The sequence below is a fragment of the Pezoporus flaviventris genome, unplaced genomic scaffold (genome assembly GCF_033815535.1).
Source record: "Pezoporus flaviventris isolate CSIRO_AGI_PZ_B2104156 unplaced genomic scaffold, CSIRO_AGI_Pfla_v1 ptg000001l, whole genome shotgun sequence".
Taxonomy (NCBI): Eukaryota; Metazoa; Chordata; class Aves; order Psittaciformes; family Psittacidae; genus Pezoporus; species Pezoporus flaviventris.
In genome coordinates this window covers 15,905,217-15,930,079 of record NW_026892549.1, presented here as the reverse complement: position 1 = coordinate 15,930,079, position 24,863 = coordinate 15,905,217, and the positions used below count along the sequence as shown (strand labels likewise).

The 24,863-nt window shown below is 40.8% G+C and overlaps 1 protein-coding gene across 2 annotated transcripts; it reads left to right on the top strand.

Annotated features, from left to right (window-relative positions):
• The first annotated feature begins 10 nt into the window (after window positions 1-10).
• Window positions 11-14,531, top strand: ARL5A (ADP ribosylation factor like GTPase 5A). Of its 2 annotated transcripts, XM_061446151.1 has the most exons (7): window positions 11-338; window positions 1,045-1,146; window positions 2,384-2,444; window positions 5,459-5,606; window positions 6,712-6,795; window positions 9,257-9,408; window positions 9,937-14,531. In XM_061446151.1, exons 4-7 carry the CDS (start codon window positions 5,463-5,465, stop codon window positions 9,983-9,985), a joined length of 429 nt encoding a protein of 142 aa, XP_061302135.1. In that variant the 5' UTR covers window positions 11-338; window positions 1,045-1,146; window positions 2,384-2,444; window positions 5,459-5,462; the 3' UTR covers window positions 9,986-14,531. The 2 variants fall into 2 exon arrangements, with proteins under 2 accessions (XP_061302135.1, XP_061302129.1); XM_061446145.1 differs by lacking the exon at window positions 1,045-1,146.
• Window positions 14,532-24,863: the final 10,332 nt, after the last annotated feature.

Here is a 24,863-nt window from a genome sequence, read left to right as displayed (position 1 = left end):
CGCGCCCGCCCCCACCTCCCCCGTCCCTACGGTGGCCGCGGAGTCGTTCGCGGCAGCGCGTCGTGTCGCGTCGCTCCCACCGCTCCGCGGCCGGCCCGGACAGGCGGTGAGGCGAGAGGAGCGGCGCGGCGGCTATGTCCGAGAGTGAGCAGGCCCGGCGAGGCCCTAGCCCGCCTTTCCGCCGGCAAACCGGGCTCTGGGCCGGGCCCTGAGCCGCCCTTGGCCCGGGAGCGGGGTGAGCCCGCGGTAGGTGCTGAGGAGCCGGCGAGGCCCGGAGCTGCCCCGGCTGAGGATGGGGATCCTCTTCACCAGGATCTGGAGGCTGTTCAACCATCAGGGTGAGGGCGAGGCTGCGGCCCGCGAACGTGTCGGGGCGCGCAGGTGCCGGGCCGGGCCCGCTCGCGGCGGATCCCCGCTGCCTGTGCACCCGCTGTGGGGCTGCGGGAGGGGTCGAGGCGGCCGCGGTGAGGAATAGGGGGTGCAGGGAGCCCGCCTCGGTAAACTGGCACAGCTTTGGGTACCGAGGCTAAAGGGCGAGCTGGCGGCGTTTCCCCAGCACTGGTCAGGGTGGCTGGCAGGCGAGATGAAGCCAGAGAAGTTGGGGGGTTTAACCTTTCTGTCCTCTCTAAGTCAATGCAAAGCTCATTTCCTGAAAGGTGGACGTTAAATTATTAATATGAGCCGAAAAGAATACAGCTGTGTTGCATTGTAGTGCGTAGTTTCATCTTGTCGTCTGCAGAGTATGCTCTACTAACACTTTTAAGTTATACACCTCGATAGCTGGCAAAATTGCTCATTTATGGAGTAAATGTTATTTATAACTTCAGATTTGTAATGCTTGTCTCCTTACAGTTAGGTTTTAATGAGAGTTGTAACTAACTAAACTAACTATAGAACACACGCTGACGCTTTTACTGCTGTTGATAAGGTCTTTTGAATTTGTTTATGAGTGAATTTAAATGCTCTGCACATGAATGTTGAATGTCCCAGTTATGTGCCCGTTGACACTTAGTGCAAATACAGAACAGTATTTTTGTCTTGTAGCATCCAGCCCCACCTCAGATCTTCTTTTCCACTGATTTCCTAACGTCCACTATGCTGGCAACATCACACCAGAAACAAAAGTTCCTAGTTATGTGGGGTCAGGTAAGCAGATATTTTTACAATATTGTGCAGTTATGCAAAGTTATTAAAACTGGAATTTTTACTGATGGTATATAAGACAACTCTGCAAAACCACACAATATTGATAAAATAAAAACTGAGAAAACCCCACTTACCTGACCCCTATCCTGTCCCTCTGTGCTGAGTCAGTGTGAGTGTACTTTGCTAACAGAAGGAATTCTTCCTTGTTTGCCCAAAGCTTGGGCACATTTGTAATGAGTTTTTGTTGCCCTTGTGGACCACTGGGGAGGTACGAAAAAAAACACCTCACAAAACTTTTCCTTGCATGAGCAGTCCAGTTGAAGCCAAGGTTATTTGTGCAAGTAAAGGTTGTGTAATACAGCTGAGGGCTGGCAGCACTCACTTATCCTGGATATCATAAATTCGTGCTTGACAACACCCATCTGTAAAAATCAAATTTAATTTTGTGATGTATAGGAAAGAAGGTGCTAAATAAAAGCAGTGATTGATTCTGGCATTGAGCTCCAAACTGCATCTGCAGAAGTCAGAGTAGTTTTGTGTTACACTTGTTGGTTCATCTAAAACTAAATTGTGTGAATGCATACTGTATAGTATTTGTAGGCAAATCTGTTCTCCAGTTTCCAAACCTGCTAGAAGAGGACACTAAGGGAGATAGGTGGATCATTCTGCTTGCAGTGTAAATCGGTGTTGCTGTGCTTTTAAGCAGCTCTTTTCAAAGAGATTAAGATGTTGTAGGCCATAATAACGGTCTAGACTTGGAAATGAACATTTAACATGTTACATTTTACATTTAATATGTTACAATTTTAACATGAAATTTAACATTTAACATGTTGTCCTGGTAAGGATGTGTTCTGAAGAGCTGCTGTGGCTGGGGGAGTGCAGTCTGCAAGAGTCTGCACAAATGTGTAGAAGATTGTGAAAGGATTCTAAAGTGAGATTGCCCTAGCATGTTAGAGGAGGAAAAAAATCCACATATAATTGCTCAGAAATTGTTCCTGTTGATACTCAGATGGGGAAAAATTGACAATCACTTACCTGCTCGGAACAATACATGGGTTTGTACACCTCCACAAATAAACGTTTACGTATGGCCTGTGAAATGTGGCACCTGAAGTTTGGCAGTGTTTGCTTAGGAAATCGGTCTCAAATGCAACACTAACTTTGTTTCACTGCGTAGTTGTTATTGTGATAGCAAAGTTAACTATGTGACTTACTGGTGATATTTTTATTTCAGAGCACAAAGTAATCATTGTTGGTCTGGATAATGCAGGAAAAACAACCATTCTTTATCAATTGTAAGTATGAACTGCTGATGATGTCATGTATTTAAAGGTGTGCGTTGTATATATTACTCTTGGCTTGTGGTCACCACTTTCCTTGTAAGGTTTACTTTGAGAGCATCACAATGAAGATTACTGAACACTTATAGGAGGCAGTGGATCAGAGCACGTGTTCTAGAGTTTGTAAAGGTCTGTCGCTTGTCTGGTATATGAATAAGGTTTTGTTCAGAGCTTTTGTTTATCACATTACATTGCTATTATCACTTAATCACAGCTGCCTTTGTTGTCACAGTGTAGGATGTTTGCCAGCTCCATAAAATATGATTATATGGAGGAAGACATGCTGCTAAACTGATCCATGCCATAGCATGTAAATACTCAACAAATTGTTCTGTGAGTAAGTAGCAAAACCAGGGAAGCCTAACTTCTCCCTGCCATGACTTGTGTCCTCTGTGCCAAGATGTACTTTGATGTCATGTGTGGTACAGGGGGAAGGAGGAGGGCTGACCACTGGCTGAAGCTAGGACAACACAGCTCCATGACTGGTGGCAGCCCATGCTGTCGTGCAGCTTCTGCCTTTAGTAATGGCACTGAATTGTGTTTGTCTTGCATTAACTTTGCTACTTGTTTATGTGAAATTTGTATGAGCTTCATTATCTCTGGTCCTCGACTGCATTTTGATAAAAGGGAACAAATTTGTCCACAGACTCAGAAGTTTCTAGGTTGGACAGGCAGCTCAAGATCTGTTTATATTAGAAACAGATTTGTGATTTCTCGCATGAAGTAGTCTGGTATTAAAAAGTGTTTCTGAGTCAGTATCAGAAATAATTCCTCTTAAGTGTTATGGACATACTGGTCCAATCCTATGCTTAAAAATATGCTTACTTAAAATGTTTTGACAAATTATGGTTTGCTGAAACATGAAGCTCATGCAGTATTTCCAGCCATGTATAACCTAGCACACTCTGCAGAGAAAGTGAAAAGATGAAGTTGGTTGTAGTTATTTAAATCGTGAGTGAGTGATTTTAAGAAGCGTACATAGAATGAAGAATATTTTTTAAGACTAGTAACTGCTTCAGTTGAGGGCCATCCTTGGTGCACTTTGATGCTGCCTGTGTCTTTCCACTTCCTCCACAAATGTCTTATGATTCTTCTCATCTACTTATTTCTGCCGTCTCAGTGTTTTTATTTTCCCTTTTGTACAGTGGATCTCTATATGCCTTCTTTTCCCTTATGTCTGTTTTAGCTCCACAGGACTTCCCCTTCTCTTCTTGTATTCCTCTTCCCATTTGCTGCTTTGACAGAGCTCTGTATGAGTACTGTCCTCTGTTCCTGCTGCTTGACTCCTCCTGAACCCCTACCTCTATCTTTGCATTATTTTTTCTTACCCTTTCTTCGTGGTAAATAGGTGTTCTGAGCATGAATGAATATGTTTAACACTTTTAGTGAGAGATGGACCAAGACAACTAGTAGGATAACTAGTGTAGGTTAGTGCACTGGCTGTTCCTTGGATGATGTGGAGGGTCACAGCAGATGTTGGAGTGGTGATTCTTCTAACAGATTATGGCAGCTTCACAGACACTCAGTTTCTTCCCATTCTTGTACTTGGATCTCCTCCTTTCTCTCAGGTAGCAGGAGGTTTTTGTGATCAGGTGTCAACAGACGCCATTAAGCTTCAAGTTCACCTTGTTTCAACGGGAAGAGGGGGAAAAATCTGCCTATCATATTGCACCCTGCAAGATGCCAACAAGTTGAATGAGAAAGGCTGAAGGTTCAGACAAGGAAAGGGGGTTAATGACACACCTCTTCCAAGCATTAAAAGAATTCTGCCAAAACCTGGGATTTTTTTTGTTTGGTTTTGGGGTTTACTTTTTTTGTTGTTGTTCTTTTTTTAACATATGAAATCAGCTACAGTTATCATCTTGTACCATTTTTATCCTATAGTTTGTTCTTCTCTTTCTTTTGTATAGTTGCTTCAAATGTGTGTGGTGAGAGAGTTTCTTGTTCTTTTTAATAAGATGACCCTTGCTAAGGCACTGGGTAACTGAGATTCCTTTTCAGAACACTGGACAGTCGTTTCTCTCCTTGGTTCTCTGTTTTGAAGAAGTATTCCATCACCGTTACAAGTCTCAAATTGCTGTCAGTGTAACAAAAACCTTTGCTAAAGCTTCAAAGACATGGTCATATAAAATGAAAAAATATATCTGGATTATCAGAGGAATAAATAATGAAGTTCTTTGAAAATAGTTGATGTTTTCCTTGAAGGTACTTTTATGTTTTTTACATTTAAGTAATTTGAACTTTAGGAGTGCCCAGAGTACACATTTGTTTATTACTATTGATATGAAACTGGTGGTCTTAATGACAAAGTTGCACTTAGTATCTCTAAAACAATATATTTGAAATATATAATGTCTGCATTTGTTTCCAGAAAGTAGTGTTATTGAACTGCATTGAAGGGAGAAGAGAAGGAAGTTTGGACATAAAGCAACTGAATTGTGAAAGAAGTATGCTCTTAGTGGCTTACACTGGAAGGAAAGCAAGATGTAGTGTGTTTGATGAAGCTGGATGATGAGTTGTTTTTCTGCAACCTTGGAAATCTTGTGGCTTAACCGCACTCTTGAAGCAAAACAACTGCTCTCTCCCATGCGTGCCAAAATCAGCCTGGAAAAAGAAAAGCTGACTGCCTGAAACAGCTTCTGAAGCAAATATTTTCTTAGCCTTATGATCTAATTAATTATAATTATGTTTGTGAATGCTTTCTCAGCTCTGTAATTGATTATTATATAGTTCACTGAGTCCTTTTTTATTGCTACTGATTTTTATTTGCCTTTCACCATTATACCTTGTCCTGTTTGCTGCATAAGAAGTGTTTTCTGTAGCTTTCCCATGAAGTTTTCTACCTTGAAATAACCATCAAGTTTATTGTTTATAGAAGCAGGTTGATTTGGAGTCCTGAGTTACTTGATAAGGCAGGTAACTTCCCAGTTCTCACCGTTTCTCACCAACTTGCATTTTTCTCTCTGCAGCTCCATGAATGAAGTGGTGCATACCTCACCCACTATAGGGAGTAACGTGGAAGAGATAGTGGTTAACAACACACGCTTTCTGATGTGGGATATCGGAGGGCAGGAGTCTCTTCGGTCTTCATGGAACACCTACTATACAAACACTGAGGTAAGAATGAGCACCTTACTAGAAGACTTAGTGTCACCACTGCTGGTGGAGGGAGGGCCCGATACCAGAAATACTTCCAGAGGGCTGTTACGACTGTGCAGTGAATGTTACTGTACCTGCCTTAGGGCACCTCATGTTTTGATGTCCTGCTAAGTCTCCTCCTTAGCAAGCTGTTGTATGACTTGCTTTCATATTTCTTACATAAAATGCATAATACGGAGTTGCAATGAAAACCCATTTGTCTGCAAGAATTCTGTGTCTGGGCATCTGTGGCCTTAGGGCAGGTGCTCAGTTTGTCTTAGTATTGCAGGTCCCTATGGTTGCAGGTCTCTTCTTGTGTGGGGACTCCTCTGTTTCTGTAGCAGGTACTCTAAAGCCCATCTAACCCCTCAGGAGTAAGACTGAAAGCCTAAAAGTTTTCTTCCAAGACTGAGTTCTGTTGTGAAAACTTCCATAATCAGTTTACTTAAGTGCTCCTAAGAACTTTCAGAGCTCTTTAGCAATGAAGTTGCAGCATACATACTTGATTAAAGTAATGATTTCAGTCAAGGTTTCCTGTGTGTTATCAAATGTGGGGTTTTAATCTTTTTTTAATAGTAATCAATTTTTCCTGTGCTTATCTATAACAGATGTGTGACATGTATGTGCATGTATGCTTGTGAAGTATGGAGCTTATTGGGGTTTTATAAATAAATGTCTATTTGCATGTTAGTGTTTGAAGTAGAGAGAGAAAGCTGGTAGAGATTACATTTTAAAGGCTACAGCAAATGATTTGAGGTATCTGAAATGCTACCTCAGTTATGCTAAGCAAAGATTTCTTGGATTACAGAGAAACTTTTGCTTTTGGTGTAAATTTTTCATTTGGAAATGAAAAATGGAAAGTCAAATTATGTGTCAGAGCTACATTTGTATACAAACTGTGGCATAAGTTGTAAACTATGCCAGTGCTGGAAGAAGCATATCTGATACAGGATGATATGTGATGGTCCTGATGATATCTGACTGTCTGGACAGTGGGTTAGGAACATTAATCTGTTCTGCAGACAAATGTGTGGCCAGAATGATAGAGTTTGTTCTTTTACTAATAACTTCTCACTTTTTAAAGTTTGTGATAGTTGTTGTGGACAGCACAGACAGAGAGAGAATTTCTGTGACTAAAGAAGAACTGTATAAAATGTTAGCACATGAGGTGAGTAGACTTTGTGGTTTTTTTGGTTTAATGTTTATTGTGGGTAAGGTCTTCCAGCTGTGGGTAGTGCAGGATCAGAGCTGTCCTCTTCCTGATAGAGGAAGGATCAGAGCTGTTGTCTTCCTGCTTGTCTATTGTCAAGCTCCCAGTAAAGCTGTAAATTAATTCCAAATTACTGAAAAGAGCTCCCACAAAAGTAGCTTTTCAGTTCCTGAGTGCTTCTGAAACAGAAGTTAGGACCCATAAATGACCTTTGTGTTTTTTATACTTCAACCTGTGTTACTATCTGAATGAGATAGTTTAAGAAACCCCATTATTGCCTCCAGCAATTTATTTACTATTTTTGATAATTTGATGATTGCTTAGTGTTTTCTGTTTTTGCAGTGGAGCAGGTACAGCCTTAATAATACCTCTTTTAGCAACCAGCTATAAAACTGAAGAAACGGCCTGCCTTATGGCTATTGTAGCCATCATTCTATGTGTATTTGGAATTACAGAATTTTAGAGTATAATTTGCTATCTGATAAAGAACCTCTTTAAAATTGAGCCCTGTGTCATGTCTAAAACTGAGCTGTCAGAGTCTGATTCATAAATACTGGACTAATGTGTAAACAAGGAGTACCTATTGTGTGACCTGGGTGTCCTGACGGCTTCAGTCTGTGCAGTGCAGCAGGACTGGAGCCCTGATTTTTTGCTGAAGATGTTTATATAAGCTTGACTGTTGCTGAGACAAGTTTAGTGCAAACTGGATCAGTTTGTATGAGATAACATGGAGGACACTGAGCTTCCAAATTCAAGTGTCAGAATACAAAGATGTGCATAAATTGATGGCATTATATACCAAAATAGTACATCTATATTTAAAATATAGCCACTGTTTAGTAGACTTCAGGAAGGGCAAAGACTGTCCATGTATTTCTTCTGAGTGATTATGGTAATCTAAAGAGAAGAAATAAGTGCTTTCCCTAGTGTCTGGAATTTCTAATTTTTGGTGTTTAAATTAAAACTGTGTTTAATATAATTCTGATAAAGTAGGTGTGGCTTTCTTGGTTGTGTTGGAGTGTTAAATGTAGCTTGAGGAGAACGTTGCCATTGGGTCTGCTGCTGTCAGAATTAGAACTTGAGATGTACTCTTCAATCTGCAGTTGCTAAACAAAATCCGCATCTTCTGTTTCGTAATCTATATAAGAAGATGCAGAAGTTTTTAATTAACTGAATTTGAAATGAGAAGTCAAACTCTAAGCAGCATGAATGCCCTTACTTTGTGTTGGGAGTCTATTTCTGTGCTCCAAAAGCACTCATCTAACAAACAATAAATGTGCCCATTGTTTTACAACAGGATGTTTTCAAGTATATTCTGCTAACTCTCCAGATGCTCTGACATTTGAAGAGAACAACAATGCATATAAGCTGAGATGAAAGTCAAATATTTATTTAGAATAGCTTTTCCTTTCAGTCCTTGAAAAGCTTTTATTTCTGCTAACCAGTTCAGCTGAATTTCTGTTAAGGCAAAATTGAGTTGCCTGGGTCAGTTCCTACTATTTTCTGGACCAGTAGATTGTTTGGGAATTCTACTGGTTGTAAAAATGAGTGTGCCTGATAGGCATTTAAGTGAATGACTTGACTTGGCTTTCTGGGAAGACCTTTCTACTTTCAGATGGACAGATTTTCAGTAACACATGGCTGTACCAGTGTAATTCCAAGCATTTTGAGATTAGATAAGCTTGCCCATGCAGTCACAGTTCTCTGAGTTGTTCATACTGATGTTTTAAATATTACATGTGCCTTATAGAGAAGTTTTTTGTAGTGCACTGGTTCATGTAGATGTCTATCCTTTGATTCTAAAGCAGTGTAAGCGATGATTTTGTACAAATACTGTTATCCTTTAAATAAAATATTACTGCATCTTGCTTTACTCTGTCAGAGGCAGTCTTAATGCTTCTTAATGAGTGGGATTAACCAGTGGGCAAGGTTTTACCAGTGCTTAAAAAGTTCTGCTGTGGTAACCTACTCTTGCCCCATGCTGCTGCACAGTCTAGTATTTTGGTACTAAAACCAATCATAACAGTATGGTAATACATGAAAGTGTGGTATGTACATAAAAGCCAGACTCAGGAGAATGCAGTGCTTGGGATAGATACATAGGCAGGAATGACGTGCAAGGTCAGGGTTAAATGGGAGGCCTTGACTGGTGTGTGGCGTTAGTGCAGCTGCATGCATACAGCGATACAGCATGCCTCTGATCACCCTGGACCAAAATTGGACGTTGGTCCAATCCTTGGTCAAAGGATTTTCTGAAGTTACGTGTCACTCAGCGTGCAGCATTTTATAGTTTAGGGTTTTTTGCTAGGGCTTAAGGTCCTCAACTTTGGTATCACATCTTTTGCCTCCTGAGAGAGGCAAAATTGGTAATTTTAAGAGAGAGCTGATTGGTAATAATTTTTTTTTTCTTTCTCCATAGGACTTAAAAAAAGCAGGTTTGCTGATCTTTGCTAACAAGCAGGATGTCAAAGAGTGTATGACAGTAGCTGAAATATCTCAGTTTCTGAAATTGACTTCAATTAAGGATCACCAGTGGCACATTCAGGCATGCTGTGCTCTAACTGGAGAGGGGTAAGAGGTATTCTTGTCTATAGGAGGGGAATCTTGAATCATTTTGTATTTTTATTGTGGTGTTTGGTTTTAACACACATTCCTCCCCTGTCAGTAATAATCTTACATAGTAATCTTGGATTTTTTTTCTGAGCTCAGAACATACTGACTTAGGATCAGCATGATCTGAAAACCAACTTTCACATCAAATCCACAGTCTGTCTCACAGTGATAAATTTTTCATAATTTGGGCCTAATGACGGTGGGGATGGGAAAGACCTATAATCTGTTCAGGTGTATTAAGAGTAATCACCATTAGAGATCACGTCAGTGTATGTCTTGAAGTGCTGGGATCTGAAGTCTCACAAGCATAGATTGCATAGTAAAATCTAGGAAATGCTGCACTCAGTAGATTGTTTCTGAAAACTGTTTTCTCAGTGAAAATTACAGAGTTCTTGGGAAGAATTTAAGTTGGTGCTGTGGACTTAATCTTTGAAGTTAGTCCAAGAAATGTATGTATTCCCTAAAAATTCTCTCTTTTGTTTGCAGACTGTGCCAAGGACTTGAATGGATGATGTCGAGACTTAAGATCAGATGATTTTTAATGACCTCTTTGCACAGACTTTGCTTAAAAAGAGCTGTACCCAGGATTACCTTCACAGTGGCAGAATTAATGGGTTAGATGTATTTATACTGAACTGACTTCGACTTTATTTTCTACATAGATGCACACACACATACCTGTATATAAATTAAGACCATTCAGCAAAAGAAAGATGCGGTTATCGCTCCTGTTTGATTTCTGGTTTGTTTTCCTCTGAAGATGCGTTAAAAGCTCTGATCAACCTTCTTTGCAAGATACAGCCACTTGGAATAATCCAATGTTGAGCATGGCAAAGATGAAGTGAGAGGAAGGAGCTTTTAATTTTGAGTTTTATTATTCCATTGTAGTCCTCTCGAGTTGAAGATGTTGGCTTCATTATTCCAGTAAATTAGCAAGCAAATCAATGGCATAGATATCAACTTTCCAGTATTTTTAAGGTTACTGATGTTACAAATGCAAAATATTTTCCTGTATGTGTACTGTACATATTTGTGTATATTTATACCTCAATTTTAGGTTAATTGCAATCTGTTCAGACCAGTGTGTAAAGCTGAATCAGTATGTTGACAGTAATACTAATACTTGACATTGCCAACATGTCACAAGTTCTTTTCCTTTGTTATCTGTATGGCTGTAGCATCCATCAGGCAGTTGGCTCACCACAACTTTATAAAGAAAACTTTCTCTTAAGACCATTGCTCATTTTTCAGTTAGGGAGGCTGCTGTAATGGATTGGGGCATATAGACTCTGAGCTGCGAGTTACAGTGTCAGCAAACAGTGAGCATTTGCCAAAGAGTTTAAAATGAAATGGGGTTTTTCTTTTTCTTTTTTTTTCCTATGGCAGTCATAATTGGATTTGGTGATTCCAAGAAGTGCATGTCATGCTGTCCTATTGCTGTCCTATGGTACTGCTGCTCTTTTTTTGCAGTGCTGGTCATTTATGGTTCAAGTCTAGTAGGAGTACCTTTAGCTGTCATAAAGGGAAAAATACCATCTTTTTTTTTTTTCTTAACCAAAGAAGAGGCACAAAAGTATGTTTAAAAGTACCACTGGAATCTTATAAACCAAGTCACAATCTGTATTAAGTATTTTTCTGAGGAAGGCATGCTTTTATAGCATAAAATCTATATACCTATCTATATGCAATGGATGGAACTGGGATGGGGAACAAAACAGATGACACTACTTGAAAAGCTGTAAGTGACCCATTCATTGTGTTCCCACAGAAGTTCCAGGGCAGTACTTCTTGAAAATAAAACTTTCTTGTGTGGTCCCCAGGTGAGTTACAAAGAAGCATCAGAGCACTATGTGGTTATCTTCCTGTAGTACCTGATGGGACGATGTCCATATGAAGTTGTTTAGCATTCCTTTTTTAAAGGATACAGGCTTTTCAGTGGGATGGGAGTTGGATGGTTTGAAATGTTATCAGTATTGTGAAGGTGCACATAGCCTTAGCCATAGGCTTTTTTATGTTGGAGATGGATGTTTGGGGAATGTAGCAAAATGAAATAAAACTTTGTTTAAAATGTCCTTCCCTTTGCTCACACATCTGATAAGGATGAAAAAGATATTTTAAAGAAAAAGCTTAGTTTGAACTTTTTAAGGTGCTTATGTTTGGTTACGGGATAATACAGTCAGTGCACCTGCCTTCTCATTTGCCTCCTTCACTGCAGGTCATGTGGGGTATCTGTGGGGAAAAGAAGGGAGGACATTTCAAAAGTTTCTGTTTAACAAAGGCAGGTAAAGAACTTTTTAATATATTTATCTCTTTATGATGCTCATTGGCTAGGGAATCTGCTGTCTTTGGCAAACATTTTAATGTGTACATGCATATATTTATAGTGCATGCACATAGATATTGGTATTTAACTGGTGTATTGCAAAATGTATAAATGTTTGAAGAAACAACAATGCAAAGACTTTCTCAGTTTATCTGATAGTATCTTCAAGAAATGAGCTCTGTGCACACTTGCAAATGAAATGGAATTGTACATTTTCTAGTCTTAAAAAAGAAAAAGCAGACTTGCTTATAAACCTAAGTGTTTGTTTTTTGAGTCTTATGTCTTCTGTTTCATCCCTTTAAAATACTTTGCTTTAGTAGTGTTAAATACTGCATACTTATGTCTGAATCATAGAATCACAGCATGCTTTGGGTTGGAAGGGGCCTTAAAGACCATCTAGTTCCAGCTCCCCTTCCATGGACAGGGACACGTTTCACTAGACCAGGTTGCTCAAAGCCCCATCCGGTCTGCATCCAGTCTACGCAGGTTGTGTGCATTGAGTTTTTGTTTTTAAGAAAATGAGTTACTGGAAGAAAAATCATGAGGCAGTATTCTGCTGTTTACTCCCTCGCTTAAATTTGTAGGTCTTAATATGTCCATGTAGTGAAAGTATGGTGTTTTTTCAAAGGTATGGCTTATGTTGCAACCAGACATTTTGTTTACACATAGGCAAACTTACATTGACTTTTTTTCCCTCTGGGTAACCTGGCCACTTCCACTTTCTCTTTCTGTAACGTCTAAGATATTGCATGGTTCACTTCATCTTTGTTTCCCAGACCTTAGCAGAGTTGGGAATAACTGCACGCATTAATACCACCTGTTTAAAACAATGACTTTTGTGCCCTAAAGAGTTTATAATCCAAAAATTAAATTGTGTGTTGGATAGTGAACAATTCAGCCTTAACGCAACTACAAAAAAGCACATACAATGATGAGTTCTTTATTGTTTTGTGACCCCCCTAGTATCTTAGAGTGGATATGTGCTCTTCAGGAGTTAGAATTAAGTGGTGGCTGGTACCTGCTGATGCATCGCCTGCCTTATAGCATTCTTGACAGGGGTTTAGGAATTGAAGGAAGATGCCCCTTCATTTTAAATGCTGGATTTGCAGTCTCTAGAGGGATTCAAAATCCTCATTTTGTGTGGTTGGTGTGATTGTGTGTTTTAAAGAGAGCAAAGCAGAGTGAAAGTGGTATAGTATCATCCAGGCATTGCGGTGGAAGCTTTTGTAGGAAAGTTCACCTGCCTGGAGGTTCTTCATGCGAACAAGTGTATGTTCAGATACTGACAAGATGAATCTTAGAAGAATATACAAGTAGGTACCCTCAGGTAGCATTGTGCTGTGACGGTCCTTTCCTACACACCTCGCCTTTTGTGTAAAGCTAGAAATGCTTTTAAATTTAGTCCCCTAGTGGAGCTGGAGAAGAGCCAGCAAACTTCTGAACCCAGAACCCCTTTTCACATGTGCTTTTTGTTTACATCTCTTTTTTTCTTCCTGTAGGACCTTTTGCATTTTTCTCATAGTTGTGTCCATAGAAAAGCAAGTTAACTTTGCCTCAGTGCTGCTTTCAGCTTCACTCGTTATTGTTTGGAAGTGATTGTTTTACCATGAGTCATGACCTTGATTTGTATTGCTTTTGTATTTCCACCCTCTGTGTGTTGTGTTGCCTTTGCTTTCAGCTAAAGCTTAACCTTAGTTAACCTTTGTTCTTCATGAAGTTCATTCTTAGGATATTCTAAAGAAAAAGGGAAGGGTCTTTAAAAATGGTTAAGTTTACGCTGCAGAATGCCATTTTACTGCCTTTTTTTTTTTTTGCCATTAAGTCATATTTCAACAACTTAATCCTTAAAACGTTTATTTTGGTTTAGCAGGTAGTAAGCTTGGTAAATAATCTCTATAATATGCTGCCTCTGTGACCTGCAAATTATGTAGGTTTTTAAATTGTGAGGAAAAGCAGAATATAGAGCTTGGAAAATGTGAACAGGGATCTACATGGCTTCATTTTTTTTTTTTTTTCCAGGTGGCTTAATACCTGTTTTCCTATGCATTATATAGTATGTTCTTAGGTGTAGTGGTGTGAATGTTAAACATATCTGATAGGCACCTTCTACCGTCTATGCAGCTCAAGTGCCTGAAACTAATTCAGTGGTCGGGGTTTTTTCTTCCTATGCTACAACTTCCATTTTCCCTAAAATAGATATATTTCTATAAAGGCATTTAAATGTTTGTAAATTAGTGTTTTTTTCCCCTCCCTACAAACTGCTTTTAACATGATTTATGATAATTTGTTACAGTTCTTTCTATCCTCTGCCTTCCAAGCACTTTTCCATTTATCAGGCTTCACATAGCTAGCTTGCTTTATAAAAGGAAATATGAAATTCGTCCTTGTATCAGACTGGTTAGCTATAATTTTTTTCAAGGAACTCTCTTTAAATAACTTACTCCAAGAATACTTGGCCTTGTAAGCATCCTAATGTAAGTAGTTCCTTTTTAATTGGCTAGGAAAACATTATGTTCTTGCGACTGTCAGACTAACTATATCTGAAAAACCGTTTTCACTAATTCCAGTGAATGTAATATTGAGCCTTGAACTGGTACGTCACTGAGCATTACAGGATGGGAATGATTTAATGTCATGAAGAATGGCACTAAGAAAGAAAAATATCTCTGCATATAGTTGTGATATGTATTATAAATACAAATGTGACTTATAATTGTTGCAGTGAATATATTAAATGTACAAAAATGAGAAGCTGTAAGTGGTTGCCACTGTAACTTTTTTACAATGTGCTTTAGAATCATAAGCAGAAATTATATTCTTGCCTTACTAGGATTTTACTGGTTAATTTTTATATTGTACAGAAACTGGTTTTGAAAACTTTCTTCATATCAGATAGCCTTTATCCATAACAGGGTCACACTCATGTACTACCCTTAGCCTTTTAAGCCAGGCCTTCTGTGAGTAAGGACACAAGCTGGGTATGTTTTTTAAGCTTTTCATATTTGTAAATTTAGAAAACTTAGCTCATGCTGAATTAAGGTAGAACATGCTGCTTTACATAGAAGGCTATAAATCGTTGTAAACCATCAGCTAAGTGTTACTCTTGTCTAAATATGTTCTTCATCAAACACTGTGGAAGGTTGAAGAAATGGCGAAGATTTACTCTCCTGCTGAGACATTCAGAGATTGAAAACCAAAACTCCTCAGATTGGAAAGCCTCAGCACTTTTATGGGTAATAAATTGAAGAATTGGTAGTATACGATAGAGGAATGGTAACCGGTCCAGTTTAAACTGTCTCTATATCATGGTTTCCAGAATGTTTGCAGCATGCCCTTCCTGTAACATCCTTTTCCAAACCCTTTAATCCTGTGGCCCCAGTTCTGTACTCAGCCTGTACGTGCTGCTCTAAGTGCGAGTCTGCCTTTCTGTCTCTCCAGGAGTCGTCAAAGGGAACTGACCTCTTTGTCCTTATGCTCTGCCAAGAACTGGATGATAATACTAACCTCCAGCACTAAACCTACAATCCTTTGAGTATAAATTTATCAGATTAGTATGCTAATGATGCAGTTATGTTATAGTATGTTATCTGTCTGGTTTTTATGAATGCAAAATAACATCCGTATATATACATTCATGAATCATATGACCAGAGTCGTATTTCTTTTGATCACTTGTATTTTGTTCTTCTCTTTCTAAAAAGTTGGTCTTCTTTCTGAAAGAAATGCATAAAGTATATGGTTAACCCTGATACTGCAATAAAATTTCATTCCAGAACGTACAAATTTATTGCTTCAAATTAATACAAGACTTGCGAGGGCTGGCACTTCCTGGCTTGAGCACTTCTGTCTGGAACTTCCACATGTTTATCTAAGTAATTTGGCTAAAACTTTTTATACAGCTATTTATTATAATAAAGTTCAGTTACGATTCTATTGAGTAACTTTTCCTGGAATTTTATCAGAATGTGCCTTGAATTGTTTCCCCTTTGCTTCTTTCTGTCTTTCCTGTCTTTTAAAATCTGATTTTCATTTAGTTGAAGGGAATTTATTCACATCCTCTGATTCGTTCATGTCTTCTCAATTCTTTTCTTCTAATTCTTTGTGAAACAAACACAAATTTGGTCTAGAATTGTTGGGGCAGGGAGATGTGTACAAGTATATATGCACATTTACAGACAGTGTCAGAATTGCTAATTCTTGAGAACCTATCAGTATTTATTAATTTAAGATGCAATAACTTGTCAAAATCTTACTGTTTGTGTGAAACCTTTCGTGTGTGTGTGTTGCAGTGAAGCTTTTTAAGCAAAGAGACAATTTCTGACATACTGTATGGGGTTTTCTTGGTGTTCTGAGGATGAGGTGCACTGCTCTGCCACACCCGCCACTGTGGGGTTTGTATTACGAGATTGTTTGGCATTTGGGGCAAGTTGGGTAGTAAGTACGTATTGGGTGGTTTCACATAGAATGGAGATTAAAATGAATGGTGAAATATTCTTTTCCTATAAAAATCTTAATTCCTGTGGTGTACCACTCCTGCATATTCACATACCACCTGCTGGTATTTGCAGCCTTGGGAGTGGTAGGGGATCACAGGTAACTTAGAAAGCAAAAGAGCTGACACCAAAGCTGGGTTAAAAAGTACAGTTGTCATGGTACTGTACTAAAGGTGTGCTGCTCTTTGGCTCTGCAACCTGCACAGCCTTGTTCCACCTGTTAATTTTGGTCTTCTTGCTCGATTTCAAACTGTGCAATATTTGTTATCCATGTGGTAATTTTGTGCAGTAACGTTGTGATTGCAGTCAGATGATGTTAACAGGGTTCTGAGGAATCAGTAAACACATCCCCCCTATGGTATGAAGGTGCGAGAGATGGAAAAATGCTTCTCTGCATTCTCTGTCCTTTGGCCTCTGTTTTCAGCTGTGTGACTAGCGGAAGTCTTCTTCCTTTGTGACACCCTTTTCCCTTTTGGGTGGGCTTTTTCTCCAGCTGCTCCCTGATGCCAGCTGGTGTGGCTGTGTCGCATGTTGCTGTACTCCACCCTCCAGCAAAAATCGTATGGAGGAGAAGGAAGGGTGAGCTATCTTCAGCGCTGTGCCACGCTCAGGCTGCCTGGAGCTGTTTCTTTTACTCTTAACAAAGTTACTCCTTGACTTTGCTACAACTTTTCTGAAAACTCTTATTTTCCTTTTGATTCTGATTAAATACAAGGTGATTTTAACACACACACACACACACACCCCATTATCACATACTTATTTTTGTCTATTTCAGTACAAGGGTCCTCTGAACTCTTTTGTTTCTTGGGCCATGTGCCTGTTGCCTGCCTCTCATGCCCTTGGTGCTGTCTAATCTCGGTCTGTATATCACCACATTGGTCCATTAAAAATACATGCCAAATAAGTATTCCTGAAGGTTCTTATTCCAGTATGATTTTTAGCATTAAATACCTTTATTTTAACGGCACACGAAAAAAATGTTCACTGCTGAACTCCAGCCGCTTCTGCATCCAACAACTGAGTATCTTGTGTAGAGCTGAAATGAGCCTTGGCACAGTCATTTACATCTGGTGTATGAAACTGTAAATAGACTTTGACAGAAAATGCTGTTTCTTTTTGGCTTTTTGTCCTTGACTGTATGAAAGTTAAAGACTGCTGTGTTCTTTGTTGTGTTTTTTTTTTTTAATTAAAATTGCAGTACATTTTTTCAATCCTATTGCTGCTTTTAAGATTACAGGTCATGTCATGACTCTTTTCTTGCACATTAATTTATTTTCTCGGAATATGGCTCTTCAACATGAGGTCAAATTAGATGCAAAACTACAGAATAGTCTGTGTCTTCAGGGTTGATTCTTGTTATTAACTTCTTTGTTTTGTCTTGCTTTTTGCCCCTTATTCTTCAGAATTGGAAGGCTTTTTTCCTCCCCTCACAATCTCTATGTGTATATGTATCCGTAGCCAAACAACTGGAGTCATGCAAAGAGATGCAAATCATGGAATAGTAACAGTGAAAATTGTCTGAATTTTTTGTTCATAAAGATTTAGTATAAATGCTGGTATTGTTGAAGACTTCCTTCTGGAGTCCTTGTACTGTTGAATCCTATCAGACACCCCATTACTACCGATATGTACAGCTTTGAAACATGAATTAATGGACTAATAAACCTAATAATTTGTATTAAATTGGCCAGATAATTTTTTTGTTTCAGACTCACTGTACCATTTTCAGAGTAAGCTTGACAACTTGATTTTCAAAGTTATACATGTAATAATTCCGAATTTGCTTAGCAGAATAGGTTTTGCCAGTGCAGCTGCCGCTGTTCGCATTGGTACATGTGCATTGGTTTTAAGCCCATGGGTAGTGATGACTTGGGTGTATGTTTGGTCTCATCCTTGGGGGATGGTTGCTTCGGGAGAGTTCAGCTTGCACCACGTGAGGTTCTGCAAGTCCTTAGGTCTTCCCTTACTGGTGCAATATGGATTTCTTGTGCTTCTAGAAAATACTCAGTTGTATACAGTGTACTGAGCAACAAATAATCCAGTTGCTTTGTTGGTTGAGAAGTGTTTATTTTGTTTCAAAAGGCTTTAAATATATTTGACAGCATATTTGAGTACAGGTTGATGTTGTTGGTAGCATGTTCCTGTAAGCAATATGCTTCTGTCAGTATGTGTGGATTTTCTCTTGCCAAAGGTGCTGTAGTATTTACAGTGTAGTGAACAGTCTAGCTGATAAATGAAGGAATGTCTTGAACTTTACTTGATACATGAATCTTGGTGAGAACTTCCAATACCTTATTTTTCATCCAAACTGTCATAAAACATGTCTTGAGAAACAAAGCAGGAGAATTACTCATTTCTTAAGAACGTGTTAACATAGTAAGGGACACATGTAAACTGTAAATTTTCTCTCTCCACAGAGTAGCTCCTGCGTGTATCAGCCAGGAGCATAAGAGAAACTAGAACTGCTGTGAGTTAATAAATTGTCACCGATCCTTGTATCGTGACTACACTTGTTGAGGACTAGCGGTGTGCAAGATGCTGCAAAGGAGCCTGTAGCACAGTTGCTCCACCCAGCCATGGGTTGTGGAGGGTCTTTGCTAAGCTGGGCCAGATGTCTCATTGGTCAGCGTTTGCCGGCTGTGTGGTGTGAGTCGGTAAGACTGCTGAGACCCTCTCTGCCAGGACCTTAACTACCCACGCACCTTCCTCCTGCATGCACATACATTCTACTCGTCACCTTTGGCCCTCCACAGAAAATGCAAAACTGCTTATATATCCGAGGCAAAGTGGTTAGAACAACTGATTTTACATAAAATGTATTAGCCACTAGCGAGATCTGTTTGGGATTTTTTGGTTCTGGCAACAGCAGCCCAAGTCCAGTTGCAGATGTTGAATCCTGGTGTTGCTCACTCTCTTGATGCCATATACGAAGAACCCTTTAGTGATCTATGCACTGATAAACTGCCATAGCAAAACTGGTTTTGTCAATGTTCGACTATTCCTTAAATGTCAACTTCTGACGAGAGGAACAAGCCCTTCTTTGCCATCCTATGGACAAGAGCAGCCTGCGCCCTGGCAGAAACTTTTTCCATCACATGTTCAGACCATAAGTTCTTATCCGTCTTGTTGCATTTAAAGAGAATCTTGGGATAATGCAAAAAAAAAAAAATGCATGTATTGGTAAGTTAGGTAGCTCTTAAATGAGATAAGGTGGGAAAATCCCATTCTTACGTGGGAGTTTTGCTGCCAGTCACCAACAACAGCCACTATTTTGTGCTGAACCCAGCAAAGGAATGAGAGGTCTAGGATGGAGGGCAGCTAGGGCAGGGAAAAGGGGATGGCATTTGGAGGGTATCTGGGCTTCAGCTAATTTGAGATTTAAAATTAAACCTTATTTCTGATTTTCTGAAAGGAAAAGGTTCCTCTGGGTTTTGGCCACCGGGTTTCTCCTTCCCTTTCTTGTAGCACATGAGGAGAGGCAGCTCAGCTTTGCAGACCAAGTAGTTTTTCCCAAAGCCGTTTTTTGTCTGGAAGTATAATACAGAGTATGTGATGTGCTACAGATTTATAGAGGCAAAACAAATAAAACTAGTGTTTCTCTGGTTTTTGGTGGTGGCACAGAGTTCTTGAGGGCACTTTGGTTCCCTTCCCACATCGGCTGCAGATGGTGCGGCTTATATATTCCCGTTCTCACAGCACAGTTGGACCCATCTGTACCCCACAACAAACAATAGCATGACTGGAGCTGCTCCAGAAAGATTATAATTATCTCTGTTTTTCTGCCAGTCAAATCTTGATCCAAAACCTGAATTATTACCCATTTAGGACTGGAAAATGCCTCAGGAACCAGCGTTCGCATCCTGCCCAGTGCTCTGCCAAGGATTTCTCATGGCGAATCCTTCAGAAGGTTGCTCTTGGGCTGCTTCCCTCTCAGGAGGCCAGATGGGGGCAGGATCCTCCTTTTTATTAGCAGATACTTTTCTAGTAGAAAGCTTTTCTTTTTATTTTTTTTTTTCCCTCTTTTTGCTATGTCAAAGGTTATAAAACACTTTAAGAAATCCCCTTCCCCTCTCTGTCCCTTGCAGCACCATGAATACTTGCATGGGTCTTGGGAACCTAACTGTCATAGAACTACTTTTATTTGTAACCTCTGAATAAGTTAGAGCTGAATTGGTATGGGTCAGACTGTTCAAACAGATCTTTTTGTGTCACTGGTCAAGGGGTTAGGAATAGGTGGTGAGGAGCAGAAGGAGGGCAGGATGTAGGTGGGACTGAAAAGAGCTGGAGATGTCGGGAGGGTTGGTGCCTGTGGCGCTAATGCTGGTTTAGCACCTGAGCATGCTTTCATACACACTATAATTTTGATTAATTTAGATGAAGCCTGTGCCCAGATAGTGGCTTGCTGTTCAACTGAGGTGAGCTGAGTGGCCCCACTCTGGCATAGCATTGCACGTAACATCTCGTCTTGGGCAAACAAGATAAAACTCTCTATGTGTAACTGGGAATGTGTTAGCCTGATGTTTTAACGTCTAATCACAACATGACAGTTGTTGGTCCAGTTACAGTGACAAGACCAGATGAGCTCTGAGGCTGAGACCCTGCACTGGCATGTGGATAGAAAGCCTGTGGCCTTTTTATGGCAGAGTCCTATTTATTAGCCTACAACGGGTAATGTTAACAGCTGAAAACAGCAGTGGCAAACCGGGGACCCAGCAGAGGCTGTCACTGATATGAGGTTATGGGGTAAAGGGCATGTGTTGAAGTCCTTAGGCATGATGCAGATCATCACAGACTTCAATACAAACAAGATGTGAATAATTGCATTAATTGACCCATCGGTAACAAGGGACCCAAAGGGCAGAGCATCTTAGGAGGGGAAGGAAATCCTGAAAGGTGTGAAATTTCAAACCTGTCTTTATTTTAAAAATCTGAGGTAGCGTTACCTTTGCTCAGCAAAATACCTCCATCCGCTCCAGGCCTTTGTTCTTCAGGATTCATAGGCACAATAAACTCAATATGTGAATGTGGCAGAATTAAGGAAAGTCTCTTGTTTGGGTGAGGTTTGCAGTGACTCATTTGGGGCCAGCATGAGGGATGGAGGACTCCTGAGAAGCTGTGCAAATGGGGCACCACCACTTATGGCTGCTGCTTGTCCTGCTGTGTATGGAGCTGCATTGTGGCAGGGACTCGGTGAGCCACGCTGCATGCCCTGCTTGGGGAGACCCTGTGGCAAGAGCAGACCCTGTCCAGTGCTGCCGGGGTGCATGGGTTCCCGAGCTGCAGTGTTGTCACTGTGTGTCCTTGTGTGTGACCTGTCTGCACAGATCCCTCTTACACAGCAAAAAAATGGGGGAAATAGGACCAGGTTACAAGAGATACAGTTTTGAGTAATACCATCTGCATGGGTAGGATGTGTCATACAAACTGCCTTATTTCCCAAACTGTGGCACATTGTGCTTAACTGTTACTAACCCTTGGTGGGCAAATGCTGGTGGTTTCCTTAGGAACCAGATCCTTTAGATGGAAAAGCAGAAAGTGCCTGGGACAACAATGGTGTGTTGTGAGTGGTACAGCAGTGTGCTGCGTCCAGTCATGCCATCAGTAAGTCTGGAGCAGCTGGTCCCTAAGGCAGGGCTGGAAGCTTGAAGGGAAAGCCCCGGACCCCTGGTTCAGGCTAGGGAAGGTGTTTAAGGAGGTGATGTAGCTGCAGGTGATGGACGTCTGTGTAAAATGGTTCAGTCAGTTCTCACCATGCAAACACTAATAAAATGTGATGAAACTGTGATTTAGTTCTTATGACCAAACCAGGGGCAGAGTCCAAGAACTGCTGCAAACACACAGATCCAGATACAAAGTTTTGACTGAATCCACCATAAAGCCTTAGTGCTTGATTCTGTATTTAAACCAAGTCCCAGAGCCCTCCCTGGTAGCTTCCTGACAAGCCACCCCTTGCACCATGCATGAGGCTTCTCCTAGCAGCAGCTTGTATGTCCCTGTGTCTCAGCATGTGCTCCTTGGTGCTGCTCTTGAGCAGGAGCCATCGGGGGTCGGTCATGTCCAAGCCCTGCCAATCAGTACTAGATCTGACATGGATTCAATGTGATTTTTAATGGCTGAGAAGAATGGTCTCTACCGTAAGTGTTAATTCCTCAATCTTTGCAGCAGTAAGTTTGTTGTACGTTGTTCAGAGGATTTGGGGTTCAGCAAACACTTACTGCTAAGTCTGCTGCACACTGCAATCAAGTAGAAAGCAAAAAAACTGACAGAGAGTTTTATTGCGAGGTGCTGCTGTGCACGAAGTGCATGGACAAGCTGATGGCTCTGGAACTGGAATCTAAGGCCACATTCTCCATTAAATGTGAGATGAGCTCATGACAGAAAATCTGTAGTGCTGTGCCACGGCCAATGCAGTGGCCACCTGTGTGACAGAGGTGCTCTGCCCTAGCATCAACAGGAGAGCCTGCTGCCACAGACAGATGTTGCCTCTGCCCACCTGCAGGACACCAGCCTCAGAAATCTTCCCTGTAGGCAACACAGCCTGAAAACAAGCAAGGAGCAAAGGATGAGGAATCTTAACACTTCACTTTTAAAAGAAAGAAAGAAATTTGTCTCAACATGCCTATGACCTCCACTAGAAAAGTCTGGTTAAGTCTGAGATACGCACAAATACATAGATCTAGATCTTTGCCTGTAGTAGGCTGGATCTTATTCTCTGGGTCAAATTGATGAATAAGCTGAATCCTCAGTCCAGTATGTTTAAAGGAAAGGTGATGCATAAGCTCAGTACATCAAAGGTATCATAGAAAGAACAGCAGAGTGCAAGGACCTGGGCGGGGGAGAGGCAGTTGCAGCTGCACTTGAGAGGCAACAAATAGAAACATCAATCAATTACTGAACGCTGGAAAATGTTTTTTAGCTCACCAATGGCTTCTGAAGGGAGCACACTGTGGGTGCTCTTCAACAAGCAGTGGAGCAGAAGGGCTCAGTCCTGTAGTGGCAAGTGAAGAGGCTCCTGGCAGCTGAATGCCCCATTCATTCCCTCCATCAGGTGGTAGCAAGGTCTTTGTTCCCTGTGCACCTAGCGTAACTTCCTAAATTCTGTACTGAGGGAAGCGCTGCATCAGTTTGGGAAAGGAGGTGACCTCTTCTCTTAAGCAAATGTTTTATTTGCTGTACAATTTATTGCTCCCCAAAGGTGCTCCCAAGGGATTAAACCTATTGCTGGTCACACCTGTTCCTGCAGCAGTTCCTGCTGCTGTTTCTGGGGGACAGTGGCATGGGTTTTGCTGCTTCTGAGTTTGAAAACTTGGCATTTCAGCCACTCAGGCTGCTGCTACAGTATACAGCCCCTGTCCTCTGCCAGGAGGGAGGTCAGGTCTGTCACTAGTGCTCACCCTGGGGCACTGCCTGTGTCCCAGCTCCAGCCTGACTCCCTGTCTGTTCCCATTGTGCTGCCCCAAGGCAGAACATAACATTTGCCTCTGTTAAACTCAGTGAGGTTCCTGCTAGCCCCTTGGTAAAAGGAGCAGCTCTGCTCTACAGTGCAGTAGCTGTTCCCTCATGCAGATGCTGCCCTTGAATCTCTGCTGTGTGGCGCTCAGCTTCATCTGCACCTAAAAGAAGAGTTGCTTTGAGCCTCTGTCTGTAGCTCAGATTTGAGCCTGTAGTTCCACAGAAATAGTGTTTCTATAACTGGAAAACTTTCAAGCTCATAAAGCTACTGCTACTGGTCTTCCTTCAGAAAATGATGCTTTTAGAGCCTCTGTCTTAAGGAAGCAGATGTAGCAGCCAATATTTTTATCATCTGGAGTAAATATATATATATCGTCAGTATATAACATATACTGACTTTCAAATTTACCCAGTGTCACGTTAAAACAGGCCAGTTTTTTAGTCTTTCAGGTATTCATATATAAAACCAGCTTGTTCTGATTTTACATGAACGAAAGTGAAAGCACAATTAGCTTCCCTAAACTCCTATCTTAATCTATTTAAACTTAAGCTCTGAGTTGCATGGCCTTGCTCTTCAGTTCAGCTGTATTTTCAGCTTTTCTTCTTTCCATTAAGTATTCAGGTGGAAATCCTGCTCATGCTGGAGGTTTTGCAACTGCTTTTAAAAGCTCCTGGGTTTTGCTCTAGAGTTGTAGCCTAATGGTTTTCAGCTGGCTCTGCAGCACAAAAGCAGTTATCCCTGTCTGGTCTCTCCTGTGCCAATCATGTTTTTGTAGATGATAATCTTTCTTCTAAATCTTCAGTTGAATGTGCTGCTAAAAACTCAGTCGCCTCTTCGCCCAAATAAATGCTGACAATGTCACAGAGTAATGCAATGATCTGTTTCAGGGACCAGTAACTGATTACTCACATTACTTTTTTGTGCCTCAGGATGAGCTTTTATCAAAGACAGTCACATGGTGATTTGATGGGGACTTCGCTGGCTTCCTGCCATGCCTGTGATGCTTCCTCCACACTGTGCTGCTCCTGGCTTGTGCCTCTCTCCTCAGTTATCACCCAGGAACATCTTTGGTCTTGCTCAGGTCACTGCAGCATCTGTCACCTGAATCACTTCAGCAGTCAGGTCTGGCACACGGAGAGAG

Excerpts from the sequence above, each read along its gene's own strand:
- ARL5A (XM_061446145.1), top strand. The coding sequence starts at position 293 with ATGGGGATCCTCTTCACCAGGATCTGGAGGCTGTTCAACCATCAGG. Across the intron at positions 339-2,383 it reads GAGGCTGTTCAACCATCAGG|AGCACAAAGTAATCATTGTT; the intron begins GTGAGGGCGAGG and ends TTTTTATTTCAG. Across the intron at positions 9,409-9,936 it reads TGTGCTCTAACTGGAGAGGG|ACTGTGCCAAGGACTTGAAT; the intron begins GTAAGAGGTATT and ends TTTTGTTTGCAG.